The 15,447-nt window shown below is 48.4% G+C and overlaps 1 protein-coding gene across 5 annotated transcripts in view; it reads right to left on the bottom strand.

The window, feature by feature from the left end:
- The window catches only part of smap1 (small ArfGAP 1), a 357,663-nt gene extending 356,347 nt beyond the window's left edge, over positions 1-1,316 (bottom strand). For 2 of the 5 annotated variants that reach the window (XM_072498386.1, XM_072498387.1), the window contains exon 1: positions 964-1,312. In XM_072498386.1, coding sequence (XP_072354487.1) covers positions 964-1,081 — 118 coding nt within the window. In that variant the 5' untranslated portion in view covers positions 1,082-1,312. Of the gene's footprint in view, positions 1-963 lie in introns of all 5 variants that reach the window. The other 3 variants (XM_072498383.1, XM_072498385.1, XM_072498384.1) reach the window with 2 other exon arrangements.
- Between the last annotated feature and the right edge of the window lie 14,131 nt (positions 1,317-15,447).

The following is a 15,447-nucleotide window of genomic DNA, read 5'->3' as shown; positions in this document are numbered from 1 at the left end:
GGACATAGTCTAAAACATATTTTTCTGCAGACTTGGGGAAAGAATCTCCGGACTCCATCCAGATTACTTTGGTTGGCAACTAATAATTGCAGGGTTGCGTGATACCAGCAGGAACAGACAGAAAACACAGTACACTTAAATCACCACTACAACAGTATACATAATCCAATGTGGTACCTTAACACACCATTTCGCAACCCAGTGTTTTGTAATTGATAGGTACAAAATAATATAATTGTTTCAAAAGGAAGGAAATGTTTTGGAATAGGAAGTTGGGATCCAAGTAAATCAAGGTTTTAACCACACTTTTGCAAATACAGAAAACAAATTCAACTATACTTTGGTAAGTGCAGAATTTCAAGTTTATCCAAACAGAATGAATGCACCTCGGAATTCCTTCAAGACTGACTGAAGAGGTGTAAATGCACACAACTTGTTACTGTTTCCAACCGATTTAGTATTAGTCAGGATAAATATATAGTTGCTGTTGCACATCAGGTGCTGGCCCTGGGGCACCATCATCAATACTGGAGGAACTGATCAAGAGTGAATGTCACATTCAGTGACAGCTCAGCATTCACCCCCTCTCCTACATTAAACAGCGAGGGGTTTGATTCAAGTACTGGACGTGTCAACGCTTTGATTTTAACGCAATCCGTGCAGGGTCTAATAGGTGGATGGGACATTTTCACCAGTCACAGGAGGGAAGGGAGGTGACAGAGAAGGGCGTGTGCAGTCTCCAGATGACAGCTTTGCAAATACAACCCGGCACAGGCCAAGGGGTGTGACAATGAGCAGGCCGGATGAATGGGGGTGGGAGTGACTGAGCTGGCGTAATGATTGGAAAGTGTAGGCTTCCCGCTTCCTTCCTTTTTAAAAGGATCTTGAGACCGAGTCAGGCCGCTTCCTGGTCAGGCTGACTGTGCCGCAGACCCCCACCCGCGCTGCCCCCACCCCCGGTACCTTTGGCCTCGCAGTCGGCACAGTATTTGTTGTCCTCCTCCCGCAACAGTTTTGACAGGATGAGCTGGTGCTGCTCGTTCTGCTTCTGGGATTTCTCCCGCTCTGAGCGGGTGCTCATAGTGCCGCTGTCCGGGCACACGGGCTGACCTTCGCCCCGGGCACACAAGCCCTATCTGTCTGTCTGTCTCCCCGGGCTCTAAGCACAGTGTGTGTGTGTGTGTGTGTGTCTCTCTCTCTCTCTCTCTCTCTCCCCCTCCCGGGGACACTCACTCTCCCTGCTCCTTTCGCTCCCTCTCCTACAACATGGCCGCCGACCGGAAGCAGCAGGGGCCGCCTCACTCCCTAGCAGCGCCACCACAACAACGCTACGTCCGCCCGCATCACAGAGTTCCCCCGACCCCCCTTTGCAAAGGGGTGGCAGGACAAACAGAGGTCGACCCGCATCGTTTGCCCATCAGGCTTGAAATCGGACTTTTTCAAACGTGCGCTGAATTGCATGACATTAACGCAACTTCGATCTGCATTTTAATTGCGGCGGAATCCCTCAGGTTTGGGAGTTCCGGGACGGTTCACCGCTCAGAAGTGGTTATCCGTGCGCCGGCCAGCAGACGGGCTGACGTCAGCAGGCTGGATGACGCGATTTCCCTACATCACAGGGATTGGCACAGAGAGCGGCGCCTCGGGGCGAGGGGCGGGGCCTCGGTAAGAGGGGGCGGAGCCCAGGGCGAGGGTGGGCGGGGCCTCAGGACTGGGGGTGGGTGCTTCTGGAAGCCCAGTGAAGGGGAGGGGGAAATCATGTGATGAATGTCAGAAATAACTATACACATTATGTATGTATCTGTTGCACTATTTGTTTTTAAATCCTGGTTTAACATACAAGCAGGCAGAGTGCCTGCAAAAGGTGCTATTAAAATGTCATAAAAGGAGACTTCCGGGTGCGGCAATGACCAGCTAAGTCGCACATTTCGGCAGCTCCCGGTGGAAAGGACTTTTGGGTCCTTAATAGGAGCCCCAACGGCAATTTTAACGGCAAATAACACTGTGCGGTAATCCAGAAGGGAATCCCCCCTGGACACGGATGGAAAAAAGAGAGGAAAGTAGCCGGATTGCGGTGGATCCTCTAGAGCAGCGGCCAGGAAGGCAGGCACAAAGCAAGATGGCGTCGGAAGGAGGCAATTTAATATGGGGCCCTGACCAACAAGAGTTCCTGCGGCGTTGCGTAGATGAACTCAAAAAGGAGATGAAGAAGGAGCTGTTGGCCCCGATATTACAAGCGATTAAGGGGCTAAAGGAGGAGCAAAAGACCCAGGAACAGGAGCTTCGGGTCGTGAAGGCAAAGGCTGCTGAGAATGAGGACGACATACAGGGCCTGGTGGTGAAAACGGAGACCCACGAGGCACAACACAAAAGATGTGTGGAAAGGCTGGAGGTGCTGGAGAATAATGCGAGGAGGTAGAACCTAAGGATTCTTGGTCTTCCCGAAGGTGCAGAAGGGGCGGTAGTCGGGGCATATGTGAGCACGATGCTGCACTCGTTAATGGGATCGGAGGCCCCGACGGGTCCGCTGGAGGTGGAGGGAGCCTATCGGGTTATGGCGCGAAGACCGAGGGCTGGAGAAATTCCTCGTATATCCGCGTATATCAAGATTGGAGTGCGGAGGTGGCGAGAAGGAGGGCAAGCTTTGCGGAATATTTGGCTAATGGTAAAGTTCTTGGAAGTGTGGATGAGCAGAGGGATCTAGGTGTCCATGTACATAGATCCCTGAAAGTTGCCACCCAGGTTGATAGGGTTGTGAAGAGGCCTATGGAGTGTTGGCCTTTATTGGTAGAGGGATTGAGTTCCGGAGTCAGGAGGTCATGTTGCAGCTGTACAGAACTCTAGTACGGCCGCATTTGGAGTATTGCGTACAGTTCTGGTCACCGCATTATAGGAAGGACGTGGAGGCTTTGGAGCGGGTGCAAAGGAGATTTACCAGGATGTTGCCTGGTATGGAGGGAAAATCTTATGAGGAAAGGCTGATGGACTTGAGGTTGTTTTCGTTGGAGAGAAGAAGGTTAAGAGGAGACTTAATAGAGGCATATAAAATGATCAGGGGATTGGATAGGGTGGACAGTGGGAGCCTTCTCCCGCGGATGGATATGGCTGGCACGAGGGGACATAACTTTAAACTGAGGGGTAATAGATATAGGACAGAGGTCAGAGGTAGGTTCTTTACGCAAAGGGTAGTGAGGCCGTGGAATGCCCTACCTGCTACAGTAGTGAACTCGCCAACATTGAGGGCATTTAAAAGTTTATTGGATAAACATATGGATGATAATGGCATAGTGTAGGTTAGATGGCTTTTGTTTCGGTGCAACATCGTGGGCCGAAGGGCCTGTACTGCGCTGTATCGTTCTATGTTCTATGTTCTATATACAATAACATCCCTGAGAGTCCGTACGATTCCTCCCCCCCGCCCTTCCCCCCCCCCTCCCCCCTGGGTTGCTGCTGTTGTCTACTTCTTTTCCATTCCCTCTATCTTTCTGCGAGGTAATCGACGAACGGTTGCCACTGCCTGGTGAACCCCTGACCCGAACCCCTTAACACAAACATTAATCCGTTCTAACTTTATAAACCCTGCCATGTCGTTTATCCAGGTCTCCACACCCGGGGGTTTGGCTTCCTTCCACATTAACAATATACTGCGCCGGGCTACAAGGGACGCAAAGGCCAAGACGTCAGCCTCTCTCGCCTCCTGCACTCCCGGCTCTTCTGCAACCCCAAATATATGGCATGACCAGAACATGTGGGTGTGATTCGCTGGGCCTCTCGAGCATCTCGCACACCTATCCTCTACCCCAAAAGATTTACTAAGCCGTGCTCCAGTCATATGCGCCCTGTGCAGCACCTTAAATTGTATCAGGCTTAGCCTGGCACACGAGGACGATGAGTTTACCCTACGTAGGGCATCAGCCCACAGCCCCTCCTCAATCTCCTCCCCCAGTTCTTCTTCCCATTTCCCTTTCAGCTCATCTACCATGATCTCCCCCTCGTCCCTCATCTCCCTGTATATGTCCGCCACCTTACCGTCCCCCACCCATGTCTCTGAGATCACTCTATCCTGCACCTCCTGCGTCGGGAGCTGCGGGAATTCCCTCATCTGTTGCCTCGTAAAAGCCCTCAATTGCATATACCGAAATGCATTCCCTTGGGGCAACCCATATTTCTCCGTCAGCGCTCCCAGACTCACAGAGATAACAACTCTGTTTGTTCTAGTTCTGAGCTTCCATCCTAGCTCCCTGAAAGCCTGCCTGACATCCTTGTCCCCTTTCCTACCTATGTCGTTAGTGCCAATGTGGACCACGACTTGGGGCTGCTCCCCCTCCCCCCTAAGGACCCGGAAAACACGATCCGAGACATCACGTACCCTTGCACCTGGGAGGCAACATACCAAACGTGAGTCTCTCACACTCCCACAAAATCTCCTCTCTGTGCCCCTGACTATAGAGTCCCCAATTACTAATGCTCTGCTCCTCTCCCCCCTTCCCTTCTGAGCAACAGGGACAGACTCCGTGCCAGAGGCCCATACCCCATGGCTTACCCCTGGTAAGTCCCCCCCCCCCACAAGTATCCAAAGCGGTATACTTGTTTCTCAGGGGAACGACCGCAGGGGATCCCTGCACTGACTGCTTTTTCCCAGACCCTCTTACAGTTACCCACCTATCTCCAATCTTTGGTGTAACTAATTCCCTGAAGCTGCTATCTATGACCCCTTCTGCCTCCCGAATGATCCAAAGTTCTTCCAACTCCAGCTCCAGTTCCCTAACTCGGTCTTGGAGGAGCTGGAGATGGCAGCACTTCCTGCAGGTAAAATCAGCAGGGACACTAACTGCATCCCTCACCTCAAACATCCTGCAGGAGGAACATTGCACTCCCTTCCCTGCCATTCCTCTAACTTTCTACCAAGATCTGGCTAACAACTAAATTAAATTTTTTATAAAAAATAATAATAATATAATAAAATATGGTACTTACCTCAGACCAATGGGTTTTATTATTAGGTTAGAGGAGGAGGGTGGGTGGGAGACACTACACGTGTAGTGTCTCAGGTTTCCTCTCCACCAGAATTTATTGGTGAGGGTCTTCCCAGACGTCCGCGGGTCGACTTCCTGTTCCCGCCTAAAACACTAATTTAAAAAAAAAAAAAAATTTCTCAGCTCCTGCTGAAATTGACTAACCAGCCAGCTCCACTCCCGCCAAAATCGACTGGCCTGCCCCTGCAAAGACAATTGCTTTTAAAGGACAGACTTACCTCCCAGCAACCACTTCCGCACTGCTCCCGCTGAAACTGACTCACCAGCTGATTCTCCCGCCGAAATCGACTGGCCTGCCCCTGCAAAGACAAGTGCTTTTAAAGGACAGACTTACCTCCCAGCAACCACTTCCGCACTGCTCCCGCTGAAACTGACTCACCAGCTGATTCTCCCGCCGAAATCGACTGGTCTGCCCCTGCAAAGACAAGTGCTTTTAAAGGACAGACTTACCTCCCAGCAACCACTTCCGCACTGCTCCCGCTGAAACTGACTCACCAGCTGATTCTCCCGCCGAAATCGACTGGCCTGCCCCTGCAAAGACAAGTGCTTTTAAAGGACAGACTTACCTCCCAGCAACCACTTCCGCACTGCTCCCGCTGAAACTGACTCACCAGCTGATTCTCCCGCCGAAATCGACTGGCCTGCCCCTGCAAAGACAAGTGCTTTTAAAGGACAGACTTACCTCCCAGCAACCACTTCCGCACTGCTCCCGCTGAAACTGACTCACCAGCTGATTCTCCCGCCGAAATCGACTAATTGATATATGTATATGTATAGGTATTTGGTATATGTAATTGTATATTGGATTGTTGGACTGTATTTTTGGAGAGTATTTATTTTGGACAAGGCAGTTGCCATTTAATTTTGTTTTTGTTTATATATTACTTATTTATTTGTTTAAAACTGGCCACTGTTATTTATATTGCTTTATTGTTGTGTAAAAGAAACACTACGTATTGTTATGTTTGGCCAAAAATCTTGAATAAAATATAATTTTTTTTTTAAATGTCATAAAAGTGTGATCATTAATTCCAACCACATATTTGTTAACAAAGAGGGGCCTAATGGAACTGTGTTATGATTGCAGGAAATTCCCTGCATTGTAGATAATTTGAGACATTGTGTTTAGATTTCGGTAAGCAGGTCATGAGATCTGAAGGGGATAAAGACATAATCCACAGATTCACCACTCTCAGTGAAGAAATTTTTCCTCACATCAGACCTAAAAGGTCTTAAACACCTCATTGTAAACTATGACCCCCTATTTCTGGAATCCCCCACCATCGGAAACGTTATTTCTAAATCTACCCGATCTAATAGGATAGATAGACCCGCTAGGTCACTGCCTGCAGAGTCTGCACATTCTCCCCGTGTCTGCTTGGGTTTCCTCCCACAGTCCAAAGATGTGCAGGTTTGATGGATTGGCCATGATAAATTGCCTTTAGTGACCAAAAAGGTTAGAAGTGGTTATTGGGTTAAGGGAATAGGGTGGAAGTGAGGGCTTAAGTAGGTCGGTGCAAGCTCGATGGGCCGAATGGCCTCCTTCTGCACTGTATGTTCTATGTACCCCACTAGTCCATAAGACATAGGAGCGGAAGTAAGGCCATTCGGCCCATCGAGTCCACTCCACCATTCAATCATGGCTGATTTCAACTCCATTTACCCGCTCTCTCTCCATAGCCCTTAATTCCTCGAGAAATCAAGAATTTATCAACTTCTGTCTTAAAGACACTCAACGTCCTGGCCTCCACCGCCCTCTGTGGCAATGAATTCCACAGACCCACCACTCTCTGGCTGAAGAAATTTCTCCTCATCTCTGTTCTAAAGTGACTCCCTTTTATTCTAAGGCTGTGCCCCCGGGTCCTAGTCTCCCCTGCTAATGGAAACAACTTCCCTACATCCACCCTATCTAAGCCATTCATTATCTTGTAAGTTTCTATTAGATCTCCCCTCAACCTCCTAAACTCCAATGAATATAATCCCAGGATCCTCAGACGTTCATCGTATGTTAGGCCTACCATTCCTGGGATCATCCGTGTGAATCTCCGCTGGACCCGCTCCAGTGCCAGTATGTCCTTCCTGAGGTGTGGGGCCCAAAATTGCTCACAGTATTCTAAATGGGGCCTAACTAATGCTTTTTAAAGCTTCAGAAGTACATCCCTGCTTTTATATTCCAAGCCTCTTGAGATGAATGACAACATTGCATTTGCTTTCTTAATTACGGACTCAACCTGCAAGTTTACCTTTAGAGAATCCTGGACTAGGACTCCCAAGTCCCTTTGCACTTCAGCATTATGAATTTTGTCACCGTTTAGAAAATAGTCCATGCCTCTATTCTTTTTTCCAAAGTGCAAGACCTCGCACTTGCCCACGTTGAATTTCATCAGCCATTTCTTGGACCACTCTCCTAAACTGTCTAAATCTTTCTGCAGCCTCCCCACCTCCTCCATACTACCTGCCCCTCCACCTATCTTTGTATCATCGGCAAACTTAGCCAGAATGCCCCCAGTCCCGTCATCTAGATCGTTAATATATAAGGAGAACAGCTGTGGCCCTAACACTGAACCATGCGGGACACCACTCGTCACCGGTTGCCATTCCGAAAAAGAACCTTTTATCCCAACTCTCTGCCTTCTGCCTGACAGCCAATCGTCAATCCATGTCAGTACCTTGCCTCGAATACTCAGCAGTCTCCCGTGAGGCACCTTATCAAAGGCCTTTTGGAAGTCAAGTTAGATAACATCCATTGGCTCTCCTTGGTCGAACCTATTTGTTATCTCTTCAAAGAACTCTAACAGGTTTGTCAGGCACGACCTCCCCTTACTAAATCCATGCTGACTTGAACTAATCTGACCCTGCACTTCCAAGAATTTAGAAATCTGGGGCGAAATTCTCCCCCAACGGCGCGATGTCCGCCGACGGGCGTCGCGCCGGCCCAAAGGTGCGGAATGCTTTGGCGGCCGAGCCCCAACATTGAGGGGCTAGGCCGGCGCGGGAGGGATTTCTGCCCCGCCAGCTGGCGGAAATGGCGTTTGTTGCCCCGCCAGCTGGCGCGGAAATGCGGCGCATGCGCGGGAGCATCAGCGACCGCTGACAGTTTCCCAACGCATGCGCGGGAGCGTCAGTGGCCGCTGAAAGTTTCCTGTGCATGCGCAGTGGAGGGAGTCTCTTCTGCCTCCACCATGGTGGAGACCGTGGCGGAGGCGGAAGGGAAAGAGTGCCCCCACGGCACAGGCCCGCCCGCCGATCGGTAGGCCCCGATCGCGGGCCAGGCCACCGTGGGGGCACCCCCCGGGGTCAGATCGCCCCGCGCCCCTCCCCCCCAGGACCCCGGAGCCCGCCCACGCTGCCTGGTCCCGCCGGTAAATACCAGGTTTGATTTACGCCGGCGGGACAGGCAATTTCTGGACGGGACTTCGGCCCATCCGGGCCGGAGAATTGAACGGGGGGTCCCGCCAACCGGCGCGGCCCGATTCCCGCCCCCGCCCAATCTCCGGTACCGGAGACTTGGGCGGGGGCGGGATTCACGGCGGCCAACGGCCATTCTCCGACCCGGCGGGGGGTCGGAGAATGACGCCCCTCATCCTTAACAATGGATTCTAGAATCTTGCCAACAACCGAGGTTAGGCTAATTGGCCTATAATTTTCCATCTTTTTCCTTCTTCCTTTCTTGAACAGGGGGGTTACAACAGTGATTTTCCAATCCTCTGGGACTTTCCCTGACTCCAGTGACTTTTGAAAGATCATAACTAACGCCTCCACTATTTCTTCAGCTATCTCCTTTAGAACTCTAGGATGTAGCCCATCTGGGCCCAGAGATTTATCAATTTTTAGACCTTTTAGTTTCTCTAGCACTTTCTCCTTTGTGATGGCTACCATATTCAACTCTGCCCCCTGACTCTCCGGAATTGTTGGGATATTACTCATGTCTTCTACTGTGAAGACTGACGCAAAGTACTTATTTAGTTCCTCAGCTATTTCCTTGTCTCCCATCACAAAATTACCAGCGTCATTTTGGAGCGGCCCAATGTCAACCTTTGCCTCCCGTTTGTTTTTAATGTATTTAAAGAAACTTTTACTATCATTCCTAATGTTACTGGCTAGCCTACCTTCATATTTGATCCTCTCTTTCCTTATTTCTCTCTTTGTTATCCTCTGTTTGTTTTTGTAGTCTTCCCAATCTTCTGACTTCCCACTACTCTTTGCCACATTATAGGCTTTCTCTTTTGCTTTGATGCATTCCCTAACTTCCTTTGTCAGCCATGGCTGCCTAATCCCCCCTCTGATAACCTTTCTTTTCTTTGGGATGAACCTCTGTATTGTGTCCTCGATTACTCCCAGAAACTCCTGCCATTGCTGTTCTACTGTCTTTCCCACTAGGCTCTGCTCCCAGTCGGTTTTTGTCAGTTCCTCCCTCATGCCCCTGTAGTTACCTTTATTTAACTGTAACACCTTTACATCTGATTCTACCTTCTTTCTTTCAAATTAGAGATTGAATTCGACCATATTATGATCACTGCCTCCTAAGTGCTCCCTTACTTTAAGATCTTTAATCAAGTCTGGCTCATTACATGACAATAAGTCCAGAATGGCCCGTTCCCTCATGGGCTCCATCACAAGCTGTTCCAAAAAGCCCTCCTGTAAACATTCAATGAATTCCCTTTCCTTGGGTCCACTGGCAGCATTATTTACCCAGTCCACCTGCATATTGAAGTCCCCCATGATCATTGTGACCTTGCCTTTCTGACATGCACTTTCTATTTCGTGGTGCATTTTGTGCCCCCGGTCCTGACCACTGTTAGGAGGCCTGTACATAACTCCCTTTATGGTTTTTTTGCCTTTGTGGTTCCTCAACTCTACCCACACAGACTCCACATCATCTGACCCTATGTCGTTTAGTGCTATTGATTTAATTTCATTCCTAATTAACAAGGCAACCCCGCCCCCTCTGCCCACCTCTCTGTCTTTTCAATAGGTTGTGAATCCCTGGATGTTTAAATGCCAGTCCTGAACCCCCTGCATCCATGTCTCTGTGATGCCTACCACATCATACCTGCCAGTCAAAATCTGGGCCACAAGCTCATCTACCTTGTTCCATACACTGCACGCATTTAAATATAGCACCTTTAATTCTCTATTGACTGTCCCTTTTTGTTTTCTTAGTGTGGTGGACCTTGGTTTACTGAGCCTTTCCATACACTGTGTCATATTTTGTGGGATGGGGACAATCGTAACCACTCTTGAGTTTTGTCTGTTCGTGTTTTTTTGTATTCCTAAGCAGCTACGCTCCCCACTGATTGCTTCACCTCTTGGTTCCCTGACTTTTCCTTCCCCCCCAATCTTTAGTTTAAAGTCCTATTGACCACCCTATTTACTCTTTTCGCCAGAACACTGGTCCCAGCTCGGTTCAGGTGGAGACCATCCCAACGGTATAGGCCTTCCCTGTCCCAAAACTGATGCCAGTGTCCCATGAAAAGGAACCCCTCATTCCCACACCACTCTTTCAGCCACGTGTTAACTCCCCGTATTCTTGCTTCCCTATGCCAATTTGCACGTGGCTCGGGCAGTAATCCGGAGATTATGACCCTTGAGGACCTGTTTTTTAATTTGAATCCTAGCTCTTTATAATCTCTAAACAGGGCCTCTTTCCTACACTTGCCTATGTTGTTGGTACCGACATGGACCACAACAATTGGATCCTCCCCCTCCCTCTCCAGTATCCTTTCAAGCCGGTCAGAGATGCCCCGCACCCTAGCACCGGGCAGGCAACATACCATGCGGGACTCTTTATCCTGCTCACAAAGGATCTATCCCCCTGATAATAGAATCCCCTACAACTACAACTTGCCTATTTACTCCCTCCCCTTGAATGGCCTGCTGAACCATGGTGCCTTGGTCAGCTGACTCATCCTTCCTGCAGCCCTGTTCGCCATCCACACAGGGAGCAAGTGCCTCATACCTGTTGGACAGAGTCAAGGGCTGAGGCTCCTGAGTTCCTGACTGCTGGTTCCCTTTACCTGCCTGACTTGCAGTCACACCCTGCTGTCCCTGGCCACTGGCAGGATTTAAACTACTTACTCTGACAGGTGTGACTGCCTCCTGAAACACAGTGTCTAGGTAAGTCTCCCCCTCCCGGATGTGCCTCAGTGTTTGAAGCTCAGATTCCAGCTCATCAACTCTGAGCCAGAGCTCTTCGAGCAGCCAACAATTACTGCAGATGTGGTCGCTGCAGCTCGCAATCGGATCTGCCAGCTCCCACATCAAGCAGCTCAAGCACATCACCTGACCAGCCATCACTAATTAATTAATTAGTTTAATTTAAGTTTATGGTGGGGGAAGCTTCAGCCAATCAGACACTAATCTACACTAATCTACACTGCACTTTTAACTGAAAAACAGCACAATTAGATTAACCACTTACCTTTCCTGGTTACCTCACTGCACCAAACTACCAAGTTCTCACTGTCTGTATCTCTCTCACTCCGGCTGTGTCTCCTTGACCTGCGCAATGCTAATAATATAATATAATAATGCTAATAATAATATAATGTGGCACTTACCTCTCACCAATGGATCTTATTATTAGGTTAGTGGAGGAGGGTGGGTGGGTCGAACTTCCGGTTCCCGCCTTATATTAAAAAAAATAAAAAATAAAACAGAAAAGAAGAACAGAAACGGGACCAGGTAAGTGTTTTTAAAGTAAAAACTTACCTCCCAGAAAGCCCTTGCGCACCGCTCCCGCCAAAATTCAAGGCCTGCTCCTGTAAAGGTAAGTGTTTTTTTTTTTATCCAGTAGTCACTACCTGTCAATCGGAAAAGACCAATTTAGTCCAACTTTTTGCTTCCTGACTGCTAACCAGCTTTCTATCCATCTCAAGGCATTATCTCCAATCCCTGCGCTTTAACTTTACATAGTAATCTGCTATGTCTCCTCCACTCTGCAGAGCGGAGCCCCGGGGGGAAGGGGGGCTCCTCCAGCTTCAACATCACTCACAACCCTCAGCAAAAGAGGGGGAGATTGGCAAACCCAGGGTGTGGGCTTGGCTTTGATGGAGCGAATTCCCATTTCGTTCTCTGCCTGAAAACCATGAGCCAAACACACAAAAAGCTGAGGAAAATTGAATTGGTAAGAATGGTCTTTCTAAAATTTCAGCAGTGTAATTAAATCTGGACGTTGTGCAGTAAAGTTTAATAAGGGGCTGCCCCGCCCAATGAGAGGCAGTTAACTGTCAGGAGTGTACTGCCAAAATTCCACCAGCACATCTCCTGTCCCACCAGGGGCGACAACACTCTCGACCTAAACTTGGAGTATAGTGTTCAATTCTGGTCGCCACACTACCGGAAGGATGTGGAGGCTTTAGAGAGGGTGCAGAAGAGATTTACCAGGATGTTGCCTGGTATGTTGGGCATTAGCTATGAGGAGCAGTTTAATAAACTCGGTTTGTTCTCACTGGAACGAAGGAGGTTGAGGGGTGACCTGATAGAGGTCTACAAAATTCTGAGGGGCATAGACAGAGTGGACAGTCAGAGGCTTTTCCCCAGGGTAGAGGGGTCAATTACTAGGGGGCATAGGTTTAAGGTGAGAGGGGCAAGGTTTAGAGTAGATGTACGAGGCAAGTTTTTTACGCAGAGGGTAGTGGGTACCTGGAACTCGCTACCGGAGGAGGTGGTGGAAGCAGGGATGATAGGGACATTTAAGGGGCATCTTGACAAATATATGAATAGGATGGGAATAGAAGGATACGGACCCAGGAAGTGTAGAAGATTGTAGTTTAGTCGGGCAGCATGGTCGGCACGGGCTTGGAGGGCCGAAGGGCCTGTTCCTGTGCTGTACATTTCTTTGTTCTTTGTTCTTTGTTCTATGTGAGACCTTGTTGAAAGCCTTCTGAAAGGCTAAATCAACCACATCCACCAGGTCTCCCTGGTCAACTCTATTAGTTACATTTGCAAAGAATTCCAGTAGATTTGTCAAACGTGATTTCCTTTTCATAAATCTATGCGGACCTTGTCTGATTATGCCACTGCTTTCCAAATGCTGTGCTAGAAAACCCTTGATAATGAACTCTAGCAACTTCCCTACTACCGACGTTAGGCTCACTGGTCTATAGTTCCCTGTTTTCTCTTTACCTCCCTTTTTGAATAGTGGGGCTACCCTCCAATCTGTAGGAACTATTCCAGAGTCCAAAGAATTTTGGAAAAATGACCGCCGATGGATCTACTATTTCTAGGGCCACATCCTTAAGTACTCTGTGTTAAAGATTATCAGGCCCTGGAGTTTTATCCACTTTCAATCCCATTAATTTCCCTTAAACCATTTCTCTACTATTAGCAATTTTCTTCAGCTCCTCACTAAAACGTGTGTTTCTCAGAACGCTTGGTACATTATCCATGTCTTCCTTTGTGAACACAGACGCAAAGTCCGAATTTAGTTCCTCAGCCATTTTTTTGGTCCCCGTTATGAATTCCCCTATTCCTGACTGTAAGGAGCTTACATTAGTTTTTATCAATCTTCTTCCATGGGCAGCACGGTAGCACAGTGGTTAGCTTCACAGCTCCAGGGTCCCTGGTTCGATTCCCGGCTTTGATCACTGTCTGTGCGGAGTCTGCACGTTCTCCCCATGTCTGCATGGGTTTCCTCCGGGTGCTCCGGTTTCCACCCACAGTCCAAAGATGTGCAGGTTATGTGGATTGACCATGCTAAATTGCCCTTAGCGTCCAAAAGGTTGGGTGGGGTTACTGGGTTACAGGGTGGAGATGTGGGCTTGGGTGGGGTGCTCTTTGGGGTGCTCTTTCCAAGGGCCGGTGCAGACTCGATGGGCCGAATGGCCTCCTTCTGCACTGTAAATTCTATGATTCTTCTTTTTCTACTTTTGTGCCAAATAGGAATAAATAACTTTTGGAGCTTATCCATTTGTTCCTTGAATGCCTGCCATTGCCTGTCCACTGTCCTTCCTTTCAGTAATGTTTCCCAGTTCATCATAGCCAACTCATGCCTCATGCCATCATTGTTACCTTTATTGAGATTCAGAATCTCTTAGAATCAACTACCTCATTATCCACCATGATGAAGAATTCTATCACATTATGGACACTCATCCCCAAGGGTTCTCTCACAACTAGGTTGTCAACTAATCCTTTCTCATTGCACAACACCCAGTCCAAGATGGTCTGTTCCCTTGCTGATTCCTCAACATATTCATCCAGAAAACCATCCCATATACACGCCAGAAATTCTTCCTCTATTGTACTGTGACTACTTTGACTCATCCAATCTATATGCAGATTAAAGTCACCCATAATCACAGATGTTCCTTTAACACGTGCATCTCTGATTTCCTGTCTAATGCTATTCCCAACATTATCACTCCAGTTTGGTGGTCTGTATACCACCCCTATGAATGTTTTTTGGTGTGTTTCTTAACTCAACCCATTTGATTCTGTATTATGAATAAAATTTGTTTTAATATAAAAGATACATATTCGTTAGTGGAATCACTCCTGGATCCATTCCACACAGTATTAAAAATGGAAAAAGAAATATTTGGGATTCTTGTTCAGTATCCTAACAAATATTGGGGATTGGTCTGGGATCATAACAATCAGGAAACCGATGACTGGGGAGAGGGGAGCATCAGGAACCTTAGTGACTGTGAGGGAAGGGGGCGGGGGGGCATCAGGAAACCAGTGACTGGAGGAGGGGGGGAGGGGTAGGTGGGGGCATCAGGAAATGCAGTGACCAGGAGGAGGTGGGGTATAATTTTGAATGCAGAGTGTTCTTTTAAATCTTCTACTATATAACTGTGTTACTGACATCCGTTGAGGGTTCTGAGCATGTGCGAGCTTGGGCCTGATTTTTTTCAATCTGCAAAAGCGTGTTCTGCAAGCAAGATCTGTTTTACTACTGCTCCTGTTTTCACAGCTATTACTGTTATTGTTAAACTTCATTATTTATTTATATAAAGAAGTTCCTTCTTTTAAATAACGCATTACCACATTTTTGGCAACAAGGAGAAAATGGCAAGAAAACAAAACAGGGCTTCTCCGTCCCGCCAGATTTCTGGTTCAGCACGCCGGCGGGATGCTCCGTTTCGGCGGCTGGTCAATCGAGGCAGCCCCACGACGTTGGGTAAACGGCCAAAACGGAGCATCCCGATGGCGGAGATTCCAGCACAGGTTTTTCGGTGTTCAGCGCGGCAACACGAGGTTACATTCACTGAGTAGCTGCTTTTCGTCATGGATTTATTCAACAGAATTGAAAAGGAGCAGCACCACAGTCAGGGCAGTCGGAGAGTTTCATAAGTGAAGTGAGAACTGGGCAGGATATGTGGCGAGGCTGCGGCACCTCTTTTAGGAAATGGAATAGAAGAGATGGCAAAGCAGAGTGAAGTTTTCTTGAGTGCGTGTGGAGCAA

The sequence above is a fragment of the Scyliorhinus torazame genome, chromosome 4 (assembly GCF_047496885.1).
Source record: "Scyliorhinus torazame isolate Kashiwa2021f chromosome 4, sScyTor2.1, whole genome shotgun sequence".
NCBI classification, from domain to species: Eukaryota; Metazoa; Chordata; class Chondrichthyes; order Carcharhiniformes; family Scyliorhinidae; genus Scyliorhinus; species Scyliorhinus torazame.
The sequence above is the reverse complement of the archived record's forward strand: the minus strand, read 5'-3'. Positions and strand labels throughout refer to the sequence as shown.